The sequence below is a fragment of the Lynx canadensis genome, chromosome C1, assembly GCF_007474595.2.
Source record: "Lynx canadensis isolate LIC74 chromosome C1, mLynCan4.pri.v2, whole genome shotgun sequence".
NCBI lineage: Eukaryota > Metazoa > Chordata > Mammalia > Carnivora > Felidae > Lynx > Lynx canadensis.
In genome coordinates, this window is record NC_044310.1 from 165,352,259 (window position 1) to 165,377,593 (window position 25,335).

Sequence of the window (25,335 nt, forward strand, 5' to 3'; positions counted from 1 at the left end):
AGCTCTGGCTGATGGTGCGGGAGAATTTATTTTCACTAGAAAGGGAATGACCCATAACTCATGAATGGCAGCGCTTAAAGTGAGTTATGGAGGTTACTCTCCTGTGTGAGGAAATGGATTGGATTATCCTTCTGCCCAATTGTATGTTTGGTTATTAGCACACAGGTTCTTAATTATGTGTGGCTTTGCCTTTTCCCTTTTATAAAATAAATGTGGATAAAGGGAATGTCAACTAGAAGCATGGAGTGCCTAATTGGGGCTCTCAGAGGTGGCCAAAGAGAATAAAAATAGAAATGTTCTTAAATGATTAAAAAGCAGGAGTCATAAATGTAATTTAAACAGTATTCAAATTGATTAGCTCCATAGTTAATTTATAGTGCCCAGTACTGATAATCTGCAAATACACTGAAAATCACTCTTTTCTTAAATTAAATATTTACCATCTTTTAAAGTTACACTGGAAGTCAAGACATACCTACATGAAGATTAAAGAACTGGCTTTTCTAACATGCAGATTTTATTGCATTATTATGATAATGCTACCATTTATTTTAAGGTAGGTAGAGTAGTTACTACTTACATTGAAAAGGAAATACAATGATGTTTGATAAATATAAACATGATTATTGTTTGTCACTTTATTATACATAGTTACAGAACAAAACAGGTCTTTGCACCTCACAATGTTACGATCTACAAAGAAATTAGATTCCTGTTGAGATTGGGATTCTGGTTACTTAGTGAAAACAATTTTATTCAAAAATTAAATTGGTTCTAAAAAAATTTAATTGGTTCTGTCCTTCTTGGGAGGTTGGGGGTGGTGGGGTGGTGGGGAGGAGAGTTCTAATTGTGCTTCTCAGATCTCCTTCCAGAATAAATTTTCTATCTCAAAAATCAAGGACTTCTCTGAAAATGGCAGACAGCAGACAGCACATTATCCTCAAGCTGGTGAATAGGACGGATTTTTCTCCCTAAACGTCCCTTCTGCTTTCTAGTTTGAATGATCAATAAAATGCCTTGGCTTATCTCTGAAAATAACCTTGTTGACAACACAAATATGGACTTAAACACGCTACCTCCACATTTAAGATTTAAGAAGCCCCCAGTAAATGTCAGGGGGTGTCAATGTGTTTGCTGTGATACTTGGTTATTATTAGTGTTTAACTGCAATCCCCCACCAGCGCCACACTGCCAGCAGCACCATAAATTTTAATGTGAAGATGTGCTCTTCTCTTTTCATATCCAGTGAATTCTGCAGGATCATAATATTCTATATGAACCCTAGCTGAACCTTAGTGTGATATGAAGGAAAAACAAGATTTCTAACAGTGATAGTTGTTCATCGTTTTATAGTTTTTTAAAAAACTGGACACTAAGCAACATGAATAATATCACTCTCAACTAAATCCACTCATTCAAATGAATCTCTATTGAGCCCTACAGGATGCAGGGCATGGCCCAAAGTGCTAATGAGTACATTTATGGGATAGTAAAGAACACTGACTCTTAAGGAAACCTTTTTCTCCCCCCGCCCCTGGAGAATCTGTCAGAACTCATACATCATTTATAAAACCAAAAAATGTCTCTGCAACCTTAGCACCACCACATACCTTTTATTTTACAGAATACAAACAAAAGCACAGCCATTTTCTTTATCTGGTCTGCATGTTAATATAAGAAATGCATTCTCATCTTTCATTATGTATGTGCTTAATGGAATATTTATTCTACAAGCTTCCACAAACAAAGAGAATTTGTATAATTATTCTTGATCTGCAGGTTTTTATTCCTTGTTTTAACCACAAATAGTAGCTGGCACTACATGCTGTATTTATTCAAGGAATCCAAAATATTTGGTAAATTTTAACTACATAAACATCTCTTTAGAAGCAAAGAATAATATTGAAGCTTTCATTTCAAAATTTGGAATTTCAGGCCAGAGGCATGGAATAAATTAGGAAATCATTAGTAGGGTTCCCAGTGAGCTAAATTTCCACCCTTTTACATCAAATCGCCTATTCTTCAAAGTGGTCCATTCTTTTTTTTCTCCCCTGCCAAAGGAACAAAACCTATTCGTTACCTAGACATGCGGTTGAATACTTTTGCAAAATGTAATTCTGAGTCAGTAAGTTTATTTTTCATATTCAAAATGACTTCAGGGTTAAAGGTTTGGAAGCTGCTGCGTATATTTACAATTTGCTTGTCCTGTTGTACATGGTGTCATAATTTGCTCAGCAATGATACAGGACTATGCATCTTCCCACTCTCAGAGACAATGGGCTTAGAAAAATACACACACACCCACAGATGTAAGGTCGCATGTATTATTCCTGCTAACAGCTGGGTGGGCAAGGCAGTCAGAATACAGCTCATCCTGATAGGAGAGGCTCTTTTTGGACACACTGGTTCTGTTGGTGCCTCTTTAAAGAAAAGGGTACTGCAGTGTGTGCCTTATTATCTCTTGTCCTAGAAGAAAAGAAATACTTTGAGGGAAGGTTGGGAAGGTTTTTTCCCTCTTCTTTCCTGTCAACTGGCTGGGAAACTTTGCCTTGGAGCGCCATCTAGAGGAAAACTTAGCATATGTGCGCCATGCTCTTCTGGCTTTGGGACTCAGGCCAAATCCAGTGGTGGGTGCGTGGTGATTTTTTTTTTTTTTTTATATTAAGAGAGTATCTTGTTTCTGACTCAACACATGGAAATGCAATATGAGATAACTCAAATGCAAATACAATCACTGATGAGAACAAAACAGCGAAAGCTCCTAACGGTCTTCAGGAGTGTGAGGAGGTTATCATTTTGCCATAGGCTGAGGTTGTATTACAGAAATTAGAATTGATGAGTAAATTAAATTCACCCTTTGCGTCACTGACCAAGTAATCTTTTTTTCATCTCTACAATTATTTTCTTAGTTAAAAAATTCTCATTAACCAGGCTGCCCATGGTCAAGTTGAAGAGACGGCTTGTGTTAGGGACAGAAGTTGACATTTTCAACCTATTGTAACCCTTAGTCAAGTTCAGCAAAATTTAATGAGCAGGAAATAATATCTTTTCCAGATGTGGCTTCTCAATTCAACGTGAGGGAGAAAAACTAACATTCACCAGTGTATTCTTTTCAAAGTCAGGGTGGAAACGTTAACAGAGAATGCTCCTCTTTTTGAGCTAGCATTAATACAAAAACAAAACTGAAAACCTCTCACACAGTGCTACTCTTCAAGGTTGCTGAGCAGGCTTGCAAAAATAACTATACCCTTGGAATATTCTGGAAGTATGAATACCCCCATTGTAGAGACAGAGTTTGAGAGTTCTGCTTTCTTCAAGTTGTTGAAAAGGATCCAGATTGTCTGTATTTTGGAAACATTTACTGAAGAAAACTTGTATGTATTTCCTTCTACTCCTAAGTGTCCTCCTCGACGCCATTGCTCTTGCTAACTTCCCCCATCCCAACTATTTTAAGGCTTGTCATAGAAGTCTGTTTCTATCTTTGACATCTCTAACTCATAGTATCAAGGCCATTCCTTTTTTCCTTCATTGAACAAGGCTCCTGCTTACTTATTTTTGGCAATCCACCATAAGTCCAGAGGTTCTCCAAAATAACACGTTAATTTCTTTATTGAATGTCTTCTGTGAGCTAGACACATAAACTCTGCACACAGAAAATTATTCTTTGTCTACCGAGATCTGATACGGAAAAGCAAGATGAAAGCGGTTAATTTATTTTTCTTAAAGCAACATTGGTCCTCAAGCAATTAAGGCTAATAGTTCAAAGCATCTTCCTCCCTCATTTGACTGACCAACTGCTTTTATGGGGTACATTACAGAAGAACAGGGCCAGTCCAGTTTTTCTAGGCCAATCTGCTAGTCCTTAAGCAGTTGAGGACCCCAAAACAAGTTCTCAAGTATAAAAGTGAAGACATTTTGGTCCCATCTTTTCATGCTATATGCACACTTGAGTTCAAGTTGATCTAACACACATCTGTTGAAAACGTTCCAAATGCATGATTGCATGCAAAATGCTGGTGAGGCCCTCAATAAACAAATGTTGGGCAAGCAAGTAAATGTTGAAAGAATAAGAAATTGTCTCTTTAGTTTCAAGCTGCTGATTCTATAGCATGAGAATGAGAGATCTGTGCCTTAAAACACACAGCAGCCTAGAGAGTCTTACCTAGTGATCTAGAGTCTTCCACCAGCCTAGAGAGTCTTACCTAGTGATCTCTTTGTTCTGTTACTCATACCCATATCCTCTGCAAAAAGATTACTTTGAAAATCCAAGCATTTCTTTTGTAAAAAGAACCAGTTTCCCGAGATAAAACATTGAAAAGAGACTCAAGCAATCATTCCAAGACTACACCTGCTTCAAGGTGTCAATGATTTTACAGTTTTAAAGTTCAGAAATTGTTGTGAAATATATACTCCCATAACCAGGGCAGGTAAGTTCTAGTGTAAAATAAATCATATGGCAATTTGTCAGAGAAATTGAAATATGAAGGAGAAGGCTGTAGGTCCATACAAATGACAGATGACCTTCCACCACCACTGAACACACTTACTGTTAACATTGCAAACATCAGCTGGCACACATTGAAGGCGTGTCTCCAGTTGTGGTACAGAACCATTCGATAATTTTTCCTCACTGTCAAGAGCCACCTACATAGTGTCTGAAATGGGAAGGGAGAGGTTGTATCAGGCAGTTGTATGTGTCTCCAGTGGGCTGTCATCAAAACGATGCCTTCTGTCTGAGTGATCTTCAACAACCAAAGTCCTCCCACAAAGCTCCCATGATTCTCATGGCAATCCCATGAGGTGTGCAGGCTGAGTATTATCACACTCAGTTTGGGAAACCTGGGTACCATGTTGTCCCATGTACACTCCTGGGGTCACCCGACATGGAACATCTTACCTCATAGTCAATTTTAAATTTCTGTACCATCCCCAGCTCCATGAACATCCGCAGGGCAGCTGTGATCATGGCGTCAACATCAAGAGAAAAGTCATCAAAATGTATGTCATCGATGGCAAGTTCTGACACCAGAGGGATGTTGGCTGCCTACAAAACAGAAGACATAAGTCAAGCCAAGTTCACCAGCTTTTCCAAAACCCTCATCTTGCTCTCCTTTCCTGCTTATCAGACATGCAACATAAATCAGACCTGACCTGCACTTACACTCTGATACAGCTAAACTCTGAGCTGGAAATGTCTTTTGTTTCTGAACTGCAAATGCCCCAAGCAAATGAAGAGGGTGGAAGGGGGGGAAGGAAGCTAATCTGAAGAAAAAATATACACACTGGATCTAGTCTGCAGAATTTAGAATACAAAGCTGTCTAGTTTACTGAAACTGCAGCCATACAATATATACTGATGCATATTACAAAGCACTAAATGCAAGAAACATCTGGGCAGCCAGCAGCTGTGAATTTTAATTGCTGCTATTCAGAAGAGGACATGGGAATACACTGTTTTGCCTTGTTTCTTGTATTCTTAAATCCTTGTTTCTTGTATCCTTATATCCTGTAGCTGTGCACATGCGCTTTGTTACCATGTGTTCTGTATATTCAGAAGGATGAAAAGGATCAGACATCACATCTCTGGCACAAAATGTTCTCTTAATAAAATATAATTGTTTGGAGGATCAGCACAAACATATGTTTCATCAAAAGAATAAATTTACAATATCATTTAGTTTCATTCTATATCAACATCACAACGTTAATTACAATACTGGTCATACATATTCAGGGTTTTCAAAACACTCACATTAGGCAGCTGTCAATCAGTTGCCCCACACAAATTTAAAGGAAAGAAAAAATCCTTGGGGATCATTTTCATGCTGATTTCATTGAGTTTAACCATATCCTTTGGGCCACTCTTGGTAAGGGAATCATTTCCACCTTTTCAGGTTATCAGAGACATTCTGGATTCATATTTCTAGTCTAACTGCTGGGTATAAATTATGCAAGGGGTAATCTGTACCCTGGGATTATTTTGGCTGAGCAATGAAATCCAACTCTGGACATTCTAAACATTCTGGAACTTCCTTCCCAACTGCATGCTCCTCCATAACAGCTTACATTTCTAGATTAAAATCTAAACACTGGTTATTCCCCACAACACAGAAGAACAATAATAAATACAGTACAGTATTATCTATATGCACATGGTTGTACGATAGGCATCTAGAACTTTTTCATCTTGTGTGATTGAAACTCTGCACCCAATAAACAACTCCCCATCTTCTCTCCTCTCAGGCCTCTGGCAGTCACCATTTTATTTTCTGTTTCTATGAGTTTGATTACTATAGATACCTCATATAAGTGGGATCATGTAGCATTTGTCTTTCAGTGATTGGCTTATTTCACTTAAGCATAATTTCTTCAAAGTTCATTCATGCTGTACCATATGACAGCATTTCCTTCTTTTCTACGGCTAATATTCCACAGTATGTGTATGCAGCTGACCCTTGAACAACATGGGTTTGAGCTGCATGAGTCCATTTATATGTGTCTGTTTAAAAAAAAAAAAGATTTTTAAATATTTATTTTTGAGAGAGAGAGACACACACACAGAGTGCAAGTTAGGGAGGGGCAGAGAGAGAGGGAGACACAGAATCTGAAGCAGGCTCCAGGCTCCAAGCTGTCAGCACAGAGCCTGACATGGGGCTCGAACCCATGAATCATGAGATCATGACTTGAGCCAAAGCCGGACGCTTAACTGACTGAGCCATCCAGGCACCCCTGTATATGTCTTTTTTCAATAAGTAAGGCATAGTACTGTAAATGTATTTTCTCTTTCTTTAATCCTCTTTAAAAAATTATTATTTTTTAGTCTATTTATTTTTAGAGAGAGAGAGTGTGTGTGCAAACAGGGGAAGGACAGAGAGAGAGGGCCAGAAAGAATCGCAAGTAGGCTCCACGTTGTCAGCACAGAGCCTGATACAGGTATGATCTGAGCCAAGATCAAGAGTTGGATGCCCCTTTCTTATGATTTTCTTAACAAAATTGTAAGAATACAGTACCTAATAAATACAATATACAAAGTATGTTTAACCGACTCTTTATGGTCAACAATAGGCTATTAGCAGTTATGTTTTTGGGAAGTCAAAAGTTTCATGCATTATTTTGACTGCATGGGGGTTGGTGCCCCTAACCCCCATGTTATTCAAGGTTCAACTGTAATACATTTTCTTTATCCATTTATTTGCTGATGGTTTAGTCTCTGTCTCAATCAGCTTATCTTTTGAGCAATCATTTTCATATATTAGAGGCTTTAGAGTGTTAGAGGTTTTCCTTAGCTATGTGGTCATCTTTGAATTTCAGTTTACAAGTCAGGCTCTATAGCTCCTGTTAGAGCTTCTGCTGCCTTCTCTGGAGGGGGAGTCTAACTGACCTGTTTCCTTGGGAAAGCCACCAAATGTGGGTACCTTTAGAGCTTTGCTCTTTAGCTACTCAGATTCCCCAGAGAAGAATCTTGTGGGTGGAGCCTGGCTGGGAAGGGGGTTGGGGGAAGAGCCTCAGCATGGGTTCCTAGCTTTTCATTCAACAGTGTCTTCAGCATGCACTCCTACCCTCAAGCTCCATGCTGGTGTCTTCCGAACCCCAAGAGCAGCTATTATACCATCTTAAGCCAACACAGCTCCTAGTGTTTATGAAGTGGAGGTGTGAGGCAAAGGATCTGGAGATGTCACTGCTTCTTAGATTCCCCGTTTTCCTGTACATAGCCCCACCTTCATCCCCACTTCCAAAGGTACTTAATTAGCCAGTTGTGGAGCTATCTAAGAGGGGCTCTGTGGTATAAATTGGTTTGCTTCTCAGCTTTTCCCATCGCTGGTTTATTTTGGCTTTCTTGGGTTTGCTAAATTACTTAATACTCATCCATCTGTTTTTTAGCTTTCGAAATTTTGGTATTGTCCAGTCCTCTCCTAATTTCTTTGCTTTTGAGAATTTATGCCTTAAAAAAAAATCCCTTTATTGTTTTTTAGTGGGGCCCGAGGAAGGAACAGAAGAAAATGAGTTTATTCTACCATTGTCCAAAAATTATTGGAATTATGTTTATTAAATGATGCCTTAAATGATCAGCCTGGAGAACTCAGAAGTAGGCCAACCTCTGGTTTTTAGAAACCTTTGTTTCTCTGTGCATGGGCCTGGCGGCAACCATGCACACCTTTCTCTTATTCTGTACCCCTGTGTGCTCACGTGTGTCAATCCTGACCTTGCCTTTTAGGCTGTAACAATCTTAGAGGTGGCTGCCGTGTTTCTTTCTTGAGGGAAACGCCAGAAGGACGCTCTGCTTCCACCACATGTTTCATGGATGTCTATGTACTTAAAGTATCTGTGCTTGTTGTAGTTTGTTCAAGTTCAAACCCTAATACAACTGGAAAACCACTTCCCAAGAGGGTCGAAGCCTTGTCCCAAAAGACACAAGTTTTTCTGCTCCCAGGGGAAGAGTCTGGTTCTGAGTTGGCAAAGGAAGTCTAACCCCCCCCCCGCCCCCCCTTGCAGTTGGTTGCTGAGGAGCATAAATGGCAATGGAGCCTGTGCTGCTCTCCAGGTGGCCTCTGTCTTGTAGATTATTAATAGTGTATTCCCTGACACCATTATAAATCCTCTACACTTCAAAGGCACTAAATTCACTTAATTATCTTAAAAATTAAAGAATATAGGCATTTTTTCATTATGAAATGTTAATGGAAAGGAAATAAGAACATTAGGTTGAAAAATGTAGGGTGACCTCTGGTTCACCAAGACCCATACTTATTGACCTTGTCTTTTTTCCCCTAATAGGTTGATTGATCCACAGTTAAATCATACCAGTCTATAGATCACCCTGAGCCCTGTCGTAAACCCTTGCTGGCACTTGTAGATGCAGAGAAAGTCCCAAGCCTTTCAGAAATGACCAGTTGCAGCTATTTTGAGAAGTATAGATAGTTTTCATCCACATTCCTGGTTTCAAGAGCAGCTTCTGGAGGAAATCATGAAGAATTAAGAGTAGTGTGTGTCCTGAGCAGGTGTGCATGGAGATCTAGTTTGCAAAAGATTTGGGAAGAGTCTTCGGTTGCCAAATTTCCTTGTTATAGAAATACAAGCTCTGCATGTCTTTTGATAAGTTGAGAACGGGACCACATCTTCCAAACCTATAATTACTGTAGACACGGGATATTAACAAAACAAATCAAAGTCAATTTCTCCAAGTGTCAGTCTTCAACTTTTAAATATTTATAAGGCACCATATCCCTAAATCAAAGAGGAGTGCTACAATCCAAAATAACTACTGAATTAATAGCCAGGAAATAACATTTGGATAAAAGAACCATTTACTTTACTGCAGCAATAAATGAAAACACAGAATTATGAGTCCTGGAGCTAATTTGAATAATGTTCAAGAAGTGGGACTCTAGCTGGCTGGGAGTACCTGATATCCTTTGACCATTCCTCTTCTTTGTTTGGGTCTTAATAGTTAAGTGGTTATCAAAGGGACTCATAAAACTGCCTCCTCTAAAATTGAAAAGGTAGCTTTACAAAGAGGCTGTAAAATGTTAAAATACAATCCTGGATCCCCTGACACATGAATATTACATTTTGTGATGCTCAGAAAATGGGAAGAAACAACAAAGTGGGTGGTGGTCCAGCCCAAGCATTTCAAAGGAAAAATGACTTGTTGCCAATCCAGCCCACTCACTCACTGCCCCCTATGGACAAGAGCAGAAGGTGGGGGCTTTAGGATCCTGGGATTAATGAAGACAGGAGACTGAGCTGTGGTGATGTGGAACGGATCGCAAAGCTCTTATATTGCCACACTTTTATAGCTCTTACTACATTCCAGGCACTGTTCTAGCACCTTACGCATATTAACTCATTTGCTCCTCACAAGGGTCCTAAGAAGGAAGGAATATTTTTAATCCCATGTTACAGATGAGGCAACTGGAACAGATGATAGGCAATCTGTTGAAATTCACACAGTTGTGATTGGCAGAGGCAGATTTGAACTCGGGGCATCTGGTTCTAGAGACTGGCTCCTAACCACTACACTGCCTCTAAAAAATGGGCTGATATCAAGCCAAGAGGGTCCCCCATCCCTGTTCTATGCAAGCTAATTTGGATGTACCAGGGTAGTGTTTGGGATTTAGATCCAGATAGCTATCAATCCATTTTTCATGATGAACAGCCTTGATCCCCTTGAGGGGACCATGTTTCAGACATATGAACTCGTTTGGGAAGTCTCTAAGCTCACAGCTGCCTTAGGAATAGCCTCAGTTGTTAGCTTTGTTTTGATTAGAGGGAACACAGAGTCAGCTCAATACTCACAAGACCATCCTGAAAACAATAACTAATCTTCTGAAGGAGCAGAAGAAGACTTCAGGCAAATGACTTTAGCTTCCGACTGGTCAGCAGAGCATTCATGGGGCTGATACTACCCTTGACCAGGCAAGGTAAGTGTACAGTAAGGGAAGCAGCAAACAGGGGAGATGTTGGGTATAGAGTAGGAAGATGAGGGATCCTTCTATCTAGATGGGATCCTTTCTGTCAGAAATTTGGGAAGGTTTCTCTGACATTTGGGACACAGGTGAGAAATGCTTAAAACACACACAGATGCACTCAGGCTTTAGAGGGATTAACAGTACTAGAAGTAACTAGTTGTTTCCATAGTATATAGTCACATTTCCAGTGGTGAAGAGTGACATTTTAACGAATTTCTGTTTTTGTTCGGGGGTGGGGGGGGTGGGGGGAAGAGGACACAATTTCTTATTAGTACAGAATAGTGTTACTTTCCTAAATCAACTTCTAAACAGGGAGGCTGGGATATTTGGGAACCCACAACACGTGAACCATGTGGGGAAAGATGCAGAGTTCAAAGGAAAGAGGGCTACAAAGCCCCAACAGCGTGCGGCCCACAGAGAAGGTGCCGGCCTAGCACATTGGCAGGTAACACCCACTCACTTGTCTGCAAAAACACCACCAGAAGCCACAAAGTCTGTGAGCCAGCTGGTAGCCTGTGTGGCAGTGATGTGAAGATCTGAGTCCTGTTCTTGGGGCCAGACAAACAATAGTGAGATGATCAAACACTGCAGCTGACGGGCTCAGTTTGTATGTGGAACAGAAGAACGAATATAAATGCCTAAGAATTGTCCAGAAATATTTTTAAAAGAATTGTAAGGTCCTATCTTATCTCAGATTAAAATATAAACATATTTTAACATGTTTATGTATTAAAACATAGGCTTTATCCCTTTAACTCAGCCTATACCATTTTTATCATGTAACTCCCTCTTCAAATACCTGTAAGTGTTCAATGTGGCCTGCTGAATGAAGTGAAATTCCTTAGCTCAGCATTCAAGGCTCTTCATAAACATTGCCCATCCAGTGTTACAATCTTCTAGCCTTGTATGTAAGCATCAGGTTGGGCATTTCATCATCCTTATTCTCATCTTTCCCTCCACATTTCAGATTATTCTACCCCTACTCCCCCATTAGGTTTGACTTCTTTCTTACTCTGTGCCAACAGAAATTCAAACCTCAACTTCTTTACAAGTTCAGTCCCATTCATTCATTCCTATCTCATCCTATAGCAATGATTTCCTTCTCTGCAGTGATATAAATCACTGTAATATTTACAGTCACTTTATCTTCTAGAGTTTTTAAGTATATACATTAAAGCAGTAAGTAGGTCCCTGAAGCATGTGTGCAACTGGTTTGAATGTGATTATTTGTGATTTGCAGAGGAGGGTCCATAGCTTTCTTCTAACTCCTCTGTAGTTTAACATGGGTTCTGTAGCTTGGCAAACTCACCAGGTGATCCTTACGTACATTCAAAATCTGTTATGTACATGCTGGCAGCTGTTTCCTCCCAGAATCTTGGTACACATGAATACCTAAGCTTCACCTAAAGAGGGCCAAAGCTTCCCATTACATAGTAAGTCAAAGGGCATCTTATGTACTTGTCTTTATTAAGTGCATAAAAGCAAGGAAAATTGGTAGTCAAAAATCACTGTCTTGAAAAAGAGAGGAAAGTTTAAAGAAATACTAGCTCTTAGGTACAAAATATATCCCTTTTCTTACTAATATTTAATTATCCTCAATTATTGCTTAATTCACTTTGGTTTTCTAGACTCGAGTAGACCTATAACTTTGAATCTCTTAATAGGAGAATGAAACTTTTATCATCTCTTAACATGAGATTTTCAGAAATTTCACCAGAAGTTAAAAATCTTATGGCTTTTCTTTTATTTCTGTTTGAGCAGTCCTAGTTAAACAATCTTAGCTATACCTGTTTTCTATTGATCTCAGGAAAGATCTTTGTTTTCTTTCATGCAACAACATAAGCCTTAGAAGGCATGGTTCCTACAAATTTTTCTTGTCATGGTGAGAACCAAAAGTAAAAGAAACATCAGAGTGACCGTTACCTTTTGAAATAGAGAAACTTTCTTTTATGTGACTGTCTTTTTAACACTGGCTTTTCATATTTCTAATGTGCCCTTATTATTTATGTTTATGAATTAAACAGTCTCCATTGCAGCACTGAACATTTAAACACTGCTTTTCAAAGAAACTAGTCATTTTAAAGAAGATTTTATTTTTTTGTAGTATGTGGCATTTAAGATAAAAGATAAGTTTTTTTTTTTAAAAAAAGGTATCAAGTATTTCTTCTTAAACACATACAGATATCTCATGTCAGTTGGCGCAATATTTGTTTATATATTACCATGTTTTCTGTAGTTTCTTTACTAAAGAAAATTTTTTAAAAGTAAGAGTACAAGATTAATCCATCTTGCATCAAGTACATTAAAATGGTCTTAAAGTCAGGGAGTAAGGTGAAACAGAATTAGCACTGAGAGATGATGATGTGTTCAGTCTTTAGTATAAAATCAAGCCTGTGGTCCCTAAGTGAGGTGAGCACTCTGAGATAATTTTTCTTAAAATTTTTTTTTCTGTTAGAAAAGTTTACTACTTTCTTAATAAAGTTTAGTCAATGTGGTATATCAAAGTGTTGTTTTGTTGTTGCTAGTGGTAGTGGTATATACATAAACTTTATTCCAAAAAAGGTTTAATGTGGATTACAAAAATCTATGCAACAACAAAGCATAAGGAAAAATAAAAATAGGCCAGAAGGACAAATCAAAGGGAAGCTAAGGATAGGAATATAAATCACGATCATAAGTGAAGTTACTAGACAAAATGCATGCCCTAGCATCAAGACATTTGTAAGAATAGTCAGAAATTTGTCTGTAAGCATCCCAGCAACCACTACAAAGAGACTCTGGTATGTTAGATAATTTACAGAGTTCACAAGATTTTTTAAAAGACAAGGGCTAAGGAAACCCATAGAGACACAGCTATGCTATCTCTGAGTCTAGAGAGAAACATCTCTTGTGGTTTTCAGGGAAAATTTCCCCAAGCCAGTAATTCTCAAAGTGTGGACTCCAGACCAGCTACATCATCACCTAGGAGCTTGTTAGAAATGCAAATTCTGGGGGTGCCTGGGTGGCTCAGTTGGTAAAGCATAGACTTTGGCTCAGGTCATGATCTCACAGTTCATGAGTTCAAGCCCCGCATCAGGCTCTGTGCTGACAGCTCAGAGACTGGAGCCTGCTTCAGATTCTGTGTCTCCCTCTCTCTCTGCCCCCTCCCCCACTCACACTCTGTCTCTCTCTCTCTCCTTCAAAAATAAATAAACATTAAAAAAATGAATGCAAATTCTGAATCAGAAACTCTATTTCTGTTTAACAAGCCCTCCAGGTGATTCTGATGCTTGCTAACATTTGAGAACCATTGTTGTAAACATTATCCCTTCAATAAGTACAGCAGTGATTTACTCAGAAATGGAGTGGCTCTGGGTGGTGAGCAAATTTGGGGGATGGAAGGCAGAATACAAGGGTTGCCCAATTAAGTGAAAAGCCACTGATTGATGAGGGTTTGCTATGCAATTCTTTTGACTTTTTCTATGTTTGAAAATTTTCATAATAAAATGTTGGGAAAAAATAATTCACTGCCAACAACTGACAGGACATCAACCTAACAATGCTATCCTTTAAGAAAAAGGTTTGACTCAATCAGGGTGTTGTACAGTGATGTTTCTAAAAAAGTGTGGTTTAGATTCTAGTAATTGTTTTTTCTTGAAGCTACTTATTCAATTTATCTGGTAGCTGCCTAGAACCCTCTTCACAGCAGATATGGGCTCTAATCCTATCCCCGACCCTACTTGTTAAGTGGTCATGGGCAAGAAGCTGAAGTAAGCCTGAAATTGAGCATCCTCCATGAAGACATAATAATAAACCTATGTTGTGCAGTTGCTGTGAGGAGTAAATGAAACAACATCCATGAAGAGTCTAGCACAGTGCTTGAAAATAAGAAACACTAAGTAATAGTGACTGTTATAACTATGGTTGTTGTTGGCATGTTGCTGTTATACTTGTTATTATTATTATTTTTTAAAGTTTTTATTTATTTTTGAGACAGGGAGAGACAGAGCATGAATGGGGGAGGGTCAGAGAGAGAGGGAGACACAGAATCCGAAACAGGCTCCAGGCTCTGAGCTGTCAGCACAGAGCCTGACGCGGGGCTTGAACCCACGGACCGCGAGATCATGACCTGAGCCAAAGTCGGACGCTTAACTGACTGAGCCACCCAGGCGCCCCAATTTTTTTATACTGATATTAGCCTCAAAGAAGGAAGGAGTGGACATAAAGGATTTTGGTGACTAGACCCAGAAAAATCAACTCTACCTGCTCCCTTAGGAGACCTCTGAATTTAGTTCAGTTTCATTCAACACACCTGTATTGGGTGCCTAAGCCTACGACAGGCGCTGCACTGTGCTACAGATACAGTTATGAAATCAATGTGGTCCCTGTGCTCACAGTCTGTCAGGGGACACAACGAAGCAAACAGGCAATGACAATACAGTGTGGTAAGTGCTGTGATGGGGGAAATACAGGGCACTATAGGAATCCCTGGGAGAGTTTGATGAAATATGTCTAGTTTAGTACCACTGCCTTAATTTTAAATCATCGTGAAACTTCAGCTTTATAAAGTATATTTAGAATAATTTAAAATGTTAAAACTATTTACTATGATTAAAAGGTTCTCAAGGTCATAAAGCTTGTATTGAAACCTAAGAAAAGATGAAGACTCCATTCCTGAGATGCCCATGGTCTATGCAGGGAGGAAGAAGAGTGAACAGAATGATTAGTGAAAAATTAGAAGCATCAAGTTCAGAGGCAACAAGAGGAGGGAGCATATAGGAGGACTCCACACAGTGGAAGAGGATCAGTTGATGTAGGCACTGAAGGAGGAATACAAATTCACCAGGAGCATTAGGAAACATGGACTATTCCAGGCAGAGCACAGCATGGGCAGAGTAGAGTTCCCATCTCGCCTGAAGATGGCATAATACCAGGATGCACAGACCTGCAGGACCCCAGGTTGATCAAAATGGCTTGATTCAGGACTTGCCTAATCAGCCTTTAGAGCCTGTGAGGTACCAGCTTGGCCAAGCTCCCACTGCAGTCTTGGACCACAGCCCAGGAGCCTGCCTTGCCTGTAATTCCAGGACTGACTCCTCCTCACTGTCCACCAGCCTGCTCCCTTGTACCTGGGCGGTAACCATGCTCTGTCCTTTGTGGTCAGAGCTCGCAGAAGCCCTCTTTCAAAGCTCTGGTCACAGTTTTTGTGGTGGCAGGTGATAGAGACTCTTCATATGGAAAAACACTGTCTTTGTTTTTCCCTTTCTTTGCTTCACTCAGCAGCAAACCCTCCCCTTTCTCTTCTGGGGAAAATGTGATTGTCAAGCAGCCCTCTGTGTTCTCCAAGAAAAGGAACTTGTTCTCAGTGGAGTGGGGCTCTGATTCAATGGGCCATCAGGATCTATTTTGAAAGAACCAAAGAAGCTCCTGGGGGAGAAAAGAAAGGGGGAAGGAAGAATGTCACCACCTCACAGAGGTCACGGAAGGGGGTAAGAGAGGAAGGAGAGAGTGTCTGGGAGCCTGGCAGCTGATCCCAGTGCACTTGCCTAGGATGTAGATGCATCTAGCAAAGGACCGCCATGGAAGCATCATTTGAGCTCCCAGGAGCACCTAGTAGCTGAATCAGGATCCACACATGGACTGTGCTGCCTTTGCTCAAGTGGAAACCTCCCATTGTTTGCACTCGAGGATTGACCAGCTACTCCTCCCATGGGGGACTGGTGAAGACTTTAGCTCATCAATGTCAGCACCTAACCCACTGATCACTCAATGGGAGTGACACTTCTCTGGGCAGCAACACCTCTGCTCAGTCCCCAAATACATAATATCTAAGGATACCAATAAAGCCAAGAAAATGGGGTAGGGTCCTACATACTTACAGAAGTGCTGGTGGGGGAGCCGCACACCTGAACTTAGGTGGGAAGCTCCAGCTTACGGCTCCCTGAGAGAGGTGGGGCAGTGAATAATGACATCCCTGCATCATCAGGAATACATTATGTAGTTATTTGTTAAATGTCTGATACAGGAAGGTAGGGATTGTGTCTGTCTTCTTTACTTTTGTGTCCTAGGTGTCCAGCATAGTTTTTACTATTGTGGGCTGTGCCTGGCACCTGGAAGAAACTCACGAAACATTTATTGAATGAGTGGATGAAGACCTGATAATCTCGTGGAAAGTTACTTTACTAGTTCGCTCCAAGCCATGCCACAATATCCTCTGGTGGATTTGAGCTTGTGGGACTTTCTGCCAACCACTCTTGTGACTCCTCCACACATAGACACACATGCATGCAGAAATCCAAGATCAGGCAACATATGTGAGTCAAGTAGCCTTCTAATTTTGAGTGAACCTAATGCACTATTTGTTTGTACCATCACCAGAGCTATTTGTAGAAGGAGACACATAGAGAGGCCCCTGACCCCTCCAGAGAGGTCCTGGAGTTGAGGCTCCAATCTGAGCTCATTGGCCCTGTGACTCTGAGTGGCAAGATAGCCTGCTTCATCCCTCTAAGGAGGAGGTAAGTCCCTAAAGCAAGTGCTGCCCATCCAGCATGGTCTTTCTAGCCAGCAAATTGCTGCCTTTCCCCTTGGCCCTGCCAGAACCACCTATCCCATCTGTACAGTGCTTCTCTGATTCACATACTTGGTTGGAACTTAATAGCCTCTTGCTCACCTCAACCACAACTTACTGCACTGTGAGTGTTGCCTGAGTCCTTGCTGCCCCTCTCTGCTGCAGTATTACCCAAGAGAAGGAAGGCACAGCCACTGAGACTTCTTCCACACTCCACGGTGCCCGGCAGCTTGTAGGACACATAGCAGGGACTCTGTAATTGTGTGGTGAGTGAGGATAAACTCTACATTCCCTGGCAGTTCATCCAAGTCCCTAAGTCCACCTGATGAGTACTCAAAGATGAATATGGAATTAGACAATATTACAAAAGAGATATACAGAGGATAACCTAGGAAATAATAATAATAATAACCGTTAGGAAATAATACAGATCCTATATCAAATAAAGTAGATTTGATCAACATTGTTTCTACCTAAAAGAAAAGGACACTTCAAATGCCAGCTTCTTATAGCTTAAACACCATCTACTCTAACCAGTACCCACTCTATATTAATTTCTGGAACAACCCAGGCATCTTAGAAAATAAACAAAACAACTTCATCTGACACTGTTAACTTTTCTGCTATTAGCCTTGGCATGCTATAATTTTTTCAAAGGTTTGGATTTAGTGAGGTGTTTGGGTGGTTCAGTCGGTTAAGCATCTGACTCTTGATTTCGGCTCACGTCATGATCTGCTGGTGGTGGGATCGAGCCATGTGTTGGACTCTGCATTGACAGTGTGGAGCCTGCTTGGGATTCTCTCTCCCTTCCTCTCTCTGCCCCTCCCCCGCTCTCTCTCTCTCTCTCTCTCTCTCTCTCTCTCTCTCTCTCACACACACACACACACACACACACACACAATAAATAAATAAACTTTAAAAAAAAGGTTTGGATTTAGTGAGCAGACTTAGATGTTAATTTCACAAACAAATTTGCAAAAGACTGTCAGAGATTCCTAACTCTTGGGGCACCTGGGTGGTTCAGTCGGTTGAGTGTCTGACTTCGGCTCAGGTCATGATCTCATGATTTGTGGGTTTGAGCCCCAAATCAGGCTCTGTGCTGACAGCTCAGGGCCTGGAGCCTGCTTCAGGTTCTGTGTGTGTGTGTCTTTCTCTGCCCCTCCTTCACTCACGCTCTGTCTCTCTGTCTCTCTCTCAAAAAATAAAATTAGAAAAAAAGAAATTCCTAACTCTTGGCGAGAATAATGCAAAGAAAAAAAATGCAACTTCATGCACAAATATGATCTCAACATGGATTTAATGGATAACTGCATACATGCCAGGATGTGGGGGTAGATCTACAATTCCAGGTGAGCTCTCTCTCCTGCTTGCCTGAAATATCACCGTGATGTGATATTTCAAGAGGCAAGGCTGTCTGGGACATCAGCTCCTGATGATGGATCAGGGTTTAGAAACCAGCAATAGGGACCAGGTTCTGCACTTTATTAACAAACCACTAAAGACTAAGGAACATCATCCTCCCTTGTTTCTGTAGCTTGAAATTACGGCTTATCAAAGGATTTCCACTAATAACAATTCATAGAAATAAACAAACACTAATGCTGAACCATGACGCCTAAGGCACCTGGAGGTCTGTGAATGATAGAGAAGGATAATGTTGGGGGATCAAAGAGAAATGGAAGCTCAACTTCCAGTTTTGGTAAAAGTCCACCTGCCCCTGCCTTATGTGTGCTGGGATGATGGGTCCCAGTTACAAAGTTCCACACTCCCTCATGAGAAGAGAGTCAGGGAGAGGAAAACCTGAACACTGGCATTACAATTAGAAGCTAAGGGCAACAGTGGGCCATACTGGGAGTGAAGAGGATGGTGTGAGCCACGGACCAGGACATGGTTTGGTTTGGGTTTTCCATTCATGTTACTGGCCTGATCCCATGTTCTCTCCCTTTGTTCCATACTCTTCTTAGCTTGCTAATTGGAGTTAGGAGTGTAATCTGTCACCATGGGCATATATGTGGCTAACCACCCAATCATCACTTTCCAGTGAGCTGATCAGAATAAATATTTCGGCATTCATGCATTCAATAGAAACTATTTCCCATCCTGTGCACCCAAAAGTATAGTAGGGCCTCTTTGTCACTTCTGAAACTTAAGCATTTCTCTGCTCTTGCCTCAGCATGTTGTTGGGTAGCTTCTTGGAGAAAAACAGACTCAACTTTCCATGTTTTTCATGGCTCCTCTATGTGGCAAGATAAATAAGAATTTATATACTTTTACTTATAGATCCAGTAAATATTTTTATTGGTTTGTGCCATAAAAGCACATGAAGCATTCTAAAAAAAAAGTTTCTACTCTTAGGGCTGAATAAAGCAATCACCTGCAGTAAAGAAGCAATCTATCAAGTGAGGCAGAGACGGATGTGGGGCCAATTCCTCAGCCCCAATTCCATGTCTTGAATCATACCTGGATTTAGTTTCAGATGGACAGAGGTGTTCCTGAAAACACATTCACATCCATGCACACAGTGTCCTGTGCATGCATGCGCATGCAACACACACACACAACACTTCACTTTTAATTTGCTTTTTGACTTCTATCAGATATTTTATTAATTTTTGTCCTGCCTTTCTGTCAGACCTTCCCCCTACATTGGTGAACGTCTTCATTTGCCCAGTTGTGTTGTTGGTGGTGTGCATTGCTATCTGACTCAAGCTAAGCATGCTGGAGGACAAAAACACTTTGGAAAAAGGGGCCTCTGAGTGGCTCAGTCAGTTAAGCATCTGACTTCGGCTCAGGTCATGATCTCGCACTTTGTGAGTTCAAGCCCCGTGTTGGGCTTGTGCTGACAGCACAGAGTCTGGAGCTTGCTTTGAATCCTGTGTCTCCCTCTCTCTCTCTCTCTGCCCTTCCCCCATTCGTGCTGTCTCTCTCTCTCTCTCTCTCTCTCAAAAAAAAAAAAAAAAAAAAAAAAGCTTGGGGCACCTGGGTGGCTCAGTCAGTTGAGCGTCCGACTTCAGCTCAGGTCATGCTCTCGCAGTTCGTGAGTTCGAGCCCCGCGTTGGGGGGCTCTGTCAGCGCAGAGCCTGGAGCCTGCTTCAGATTCTGTGTTTCCCTCTCTCTGCCCCTTCCCCGCTCATGCTTTGTCTCTCTCTGTCTCTCAAAAATGAGTAAACATTAAAAAAATATTTTGGAAATGAAATTGTATTTAGAAACCCACATATAAGGGTCAGTGAAAATATTAATAAATTTAATAACAATAATTTTCATTTAAACTATTAAGAACTCAACCATGTTCAAACAGATTGGCTATTTTTGTTAGTACTTAGTAGCATACACATTAGAAGAATTATTTTTTTTATCACCATGATGTACTTATCAAGATGTACTGCATACCAAATATCATGCAAAGTGTCTTATGGTATCTCATTTAATCCTCCAACAACCCGATGGGTAATGTTCTATATTAATCCTATTTAGCCCCACCTAGCGTTAATGAGGACACTGAAGTCAAGAATGTAAGGAACTCCCCCGAGTTCATATAACTAGGAAACTGCGGAATCTGTCCCCTGTCCCCTGTCCCCTGTGTGATCATTACCCTATGTTATCTTCACAATCTTCTGAATGTTTTCCTAGCTTACATTCACAGTGACACTGCCATGGCATTATTAATTCCAGATGTTCTCATCCATACAGTATGTATGTATGTATTTATCTTTGTAAGTCTGTCTCTTATCATTTATAAGTTTCATAGGGAAAAGATTAAGATTCTCAAAGGCTAGCAATCATTATAGCCTAGTACTTCTTTCATGGCTAGTACTTAGTAAATGTGGGTTGCTGGTATGTTATGTGCACAATGTCAAAGCCAACAGTTATGTCTTTGAATTTGAGTTTCACCACTTACTAGAGCTATGGCTTCAGGCATCTACTCTCTCTTCTGAAAAAAAAAGAACGTAAAAATAACTCTCATAGCATTGAAAGTGTTAAGTGAAAGCACAGTGCTGGGCTCACAGTAGACCCTCAGTAGATGACAGTGTATTAGTTTGCTAAAGCTTCCACAACACGTGGAACAGAAATATATTTCCTTATGGTACTAGAGGCTGCAAGTCCAAGATTAAGATGTTGGCAAGTTTGGTTTCTCCTGTGCCTCTATCCTTGCCTTGCAGATGGCTGCCTACTTGCTGTGTCCTCACATGGGTGTGGGCATCCCTTGTGACCCTTCCTTCTTTTCTTTAAGGACACCAGTCATTTTGGATTAGGGCCCCTCTTAGGATCTCACTTAGCCTCAATCACTTCTTTAGAGGCCCTGTCTCTAAACACAGTCACATTCTAAGGTACTGGGTGTTGAATTTCAACACATGAATTTCAGGGGGTGTGTGAATGGGGTGGGATACAATTCCATTCATAACAGATGATTATCATTTTGCAGATGAATTGAATACTAAATTTCCAGAAATTCAAAACAAATTATTTCTGTCAGACTCAAGTGTGGTAGTCCCCTTCAAAAGTATCCTGATTACAACCCCAGTCCTTCCTTTGCCTGGTTTCTTAGAGAAGACAACCTCGAGAGGCTTTCTCTCTCTAGCAAACTGTACCATATTCACTCTTGGAAAGAAATATATTCAGTGCTGGGGTATCCAAGATACACTGGAGGAAAATATGATTCATCAAGTTCAAGCTAAACATCTCAAAAAGTAAAGATCAGGGGAACTGTAAACTTGTGGAATGTGAAATCAGCTTGCCTTTTCTGCCAGGGAAGGTGATCCTCTTGTGGAGAGCCGGCAACCTGGTCATTCTTTAGCCTAGTATCTTGTTGAACAAGCCCTCGCCATCCCTGTGTTCCTATCATTTTACCTCCCTCATGTAGAAAATTACTGCATGGCGGTGCCATTGAGAAAAAGTCAGGAGAGATTTTTCATCCCCAGAAAGCCTTAGTGCACCAACCTCAATATGTCTCACCCTGCGGGACCCCGTTTCTTATCTGTCTCCCCTTATAAAGCCGTCCCCAGTGTCTCTAACCACTGGCAGCCTCTCCCAACAATTCTCTCAGGATATTTTGTTCTCTTCTCTTCTGTAGCATTTACCATAGCCTGCTCTCCATGAAAGTTACTGTGTACTCACTCTTTTGCTCATTCATTCAAGAAATCCTTAGTGAGGGCTTACTGTGTGCCAGGTACTTTACAGAGTGCTGTGTCTGAGTTCATTTATCCTATCAGACAGGGACTCTCTGAGGGGCGGGACAGAACAGAAACTGTGTCTGCTTCATTTCTGTACCACCCAGAGGGGAGCCACTTGGCAGGCTTTCTGCAAATGTTAGCTAAATTCGATGGACAGATGTAAGAGGATACTTTCTCTGAGAACACTCTCCACAGAAGGAAGAGGTGGTTAAGAAAGTAAGAGGTGGAAGTTTCTTGAGGTTTGAAGAACAGCTCCATTTCCAAAGGACAATAGGAATAATAGAGGTTTCAACTCTCAGCCTCTACCCTGAGAGAGAGGTCCCCAGGTGAAAGGGATCATGGTAGAGCCAGCATGATGGGAGGGCTAGGGACCAACCTTATCACAGGGGAGTTACCAGGGAGCTCAGTATCAGTTGCTCTTCCCTCCTTGCCAGCTTCTGGAATTTGTGGACAACATGTTTTTGAATTCATGTCCTGCTTCTACATAAACAGCAGGTTTACATAAACAGATTTAATGATGTGAAGAGTCGTTTGATGAAGCTGTTTATAATTGTTTTTCTTTCATTCTCCTTGGAACAAGGAGAGGGATAGAGGAATCAAAGCTTAATTCAGAGGCTTGATTACAGACACCAGAAGTAGAACTTAACTTTTAAACAATGGCCCTTTGCTATTTTCCTTATTTCCTGTTAAACTCTCATATTCTTTGATCATTGGGATCATTGATTGTTAGCCACACACAAGAGCTGAGCGTGCAAATACTGCTCTCTTGGTTTCAGCTGTGCAGGAAAGGAGATTAGAATAGGACATGTGTGGAGGGCATGGGGATGACAAGGTGGGGGGCAGAGAAGAAGGGACGAGGTTAGGAAACTGGGCCACCATGTGCTCACTGTACTCTTTGAATTGAGCAAACATCGGAGAAGAGCGCTCAGTGTAGAAATGCCTCCCAAATCAACCTCACCTGACTTAGGATGGCCAAGGAAGAGTTCTCTCAGATCCTTTGAAGAGCAATAGAAAGAAAGGAGCTAGCATCTTCTGAGTGGATCCCACCACAGCTAGTTTCTCTTTGAATATTCATGCCTCTGTGAGGCTCAGAGAGGTTGACCAACTTGCTGGTAAGAAGCCAGAGTAGGTTCAGAAACATGAGAGCTCTGAAGGAAGAAGGGAAGGGGGGTGCAGTAAGAGCTCAACCAGCTTTATCACTCTAACACCCAGGAATCAGGGAAGGGTTGCTGAAGAGGCCCTATGCGTGAAATTCAAGTTGGAAATGAGAGAACATGTGAACAGGAGAGACTAAATCTATGTCAGCCTTGTCCGTGTGAGATGGCTTGTACTTTTCAGGCATCTGGATCATTCAGAAAGAAAACTAAGTAGCTTCCATGTGGGGTCCAGCCCACCATGGGGCTTCCCCCTTCCCCACCTCCTCTCCCGCCCCTGCCCAGCACTGAAACCAGGCAAGAGAGGCTGGAGACTTAAACATTTCTAAGACTAACATGGGGCTCCAGCTCAGGAAACACAGGGAAGAAGGAACCTTGAAGGGCTAGAAATGGAAAAAAGCAGAGATCCTAGGGGAGGAAAGGAAAAGAGTATGTGGGAGAGCTCTGAGACAAGGGTAGGAGGAGAGATATACTCTGGTGACCTGGCAGGACACTCCTGAGGTCTGCCGGTGGTCCTCTGTGCTGGTGGAGACTGCCGAGGAGCAGGACCACTCCGAATGTTCCAAGCTTTTTTTTGACTATGTAACATTGCATAGACTGGTATGAACCTAAAGTGCGTTCAAACCTTCTTCAAATTCCTTTTTGCACATTCACACTGTGGGAAGCAGGAGAAGAAAGAACATCCCTGTTTCCAGAATCACGGAGTACCAGAGATCAGCCAGCCGGGAAGTGCAGTGGGCCAGTGGTCCAGATTACGTTATTCAGTCACTGTCTACCAGGTGATTTTCCTGATTGGGCCTCTTTATGGGGATAACTTCTGAAAGGGATGCTCAGTGACTGTGATGAATGGAATTATTATTCTTTATTATTTGCTTCTCTCCATGTGAGAAGATTCTATGTGACCCTGTGCCTCCTGTGGAATGGCAATACTTCCCTGTCCACTGACTTCAGGCTTGACCATGACTTGCTTCGGCCCATGGAATGTGAGTGGGGATGACTGTACACCATCCCATCCCAGCTACACATATGGGGAGCAAATCTATAGGGCCCATCCTGTGGTTGGCCACCTCTCTAGCTCACTTCCTGGAATTAAGAAGATGTGTAGAAGGAGCCACAGAGCCATAGCTGAACTATAGCTGACATATATTGAGATCTAGAAACGTCAGTTGTGGTTTTTTTCCCAACATAACCTGATAAGAGTTGCTATAATGACCCTTTCCTTTGTACACTCTCTTTATTTTATATTGTTCTGACTTTTTAGGTCTAGTGTCCACAGGAAAGGATAAGTGTTCCCTTTCATAAATACATTTCCTTCTTATCCCAAACTCTAGCAGACTTTGTTTTTGTTTTTTTTTTTAATGTTTATTTTTGAGAGAGAGAGAGAGAGAGAGAGAGAGAGAGAGCACAAGTGGGGGAGGGGCAGAGAGAGAGGGAGACACAGAATCTGAAACAGGCTCCAGGCTCTGAGCTGTCAGTACAGAGCCCCACGTTGCTCAAACCCATGAACTGTGAGATCATGACCTGAGCTGAAGTCGGATGCTTAACCAACTGAGCCACCAAGGCACCCCTGTTTTTTTTTTTTTTTAAGTTTATTTATTTTGAAAGAGAGCAAGTGTGAGAGGGGGAGGGACAGAGAGAGAGGGAGACAGAATCAGAAGCAGGCTCTGTACACTATCAGCATGGAGCCTGATGTGGGGCTCGAACTCACAAACTACAAGATCATGACCTGAGCTGAAATCAAAATCGACCTCTTAACCAACTGAGCCACTTCAGGCGCCCCTAGCATACTTTGTATGTGACAGAAATATCATGGTATAAGAAAAGGAGAAAAATCATGGTATAAGGAGAGGGAGCAAAAATAAAAAAAAATAAAAAAAAAAAAAGAAGAAGAGGGAGAAGAACTTGCCAGAAAAAGAGACTAAGTGTACCTCAGGTCTTTGGGAGACTTGGCACCCTTGGATATAAAAGCACGATGGCCAGAACTCTCCCCAGAG

General features: G+C 41.3%; 1 protein-coding gene across 2 annotated transcripts in view; it reads right to left on the bottom strand.

Annotated features, from left to right (window-relative positions):
* The window catches only part of PDE11A (phosphodiesterase 11A), a 412,306-nt gene that overhangs the window by 84,033 nt on the left and 302,938 nt on the right, over positions 1-25,335 (bottom strand). For both annotated transcript variants that reach the window (XM_030325285.1, XM_030325284.1), the window contains exons 11-12: positions 4,898-5,044; positions 4,548-4,655 (exon numbers count right to left, since the gene is read on the bottom strand). In XM_030325285.1, the coding sequence (XP_030181145.1) occupies positions 4,548-4,655; positions 4,898-5,044 (255 nt within the window). The remainder of the gene's footprint in view (positions 1-4,547; positions 4,656-4,897; positions 5,045-25,335) is intronic.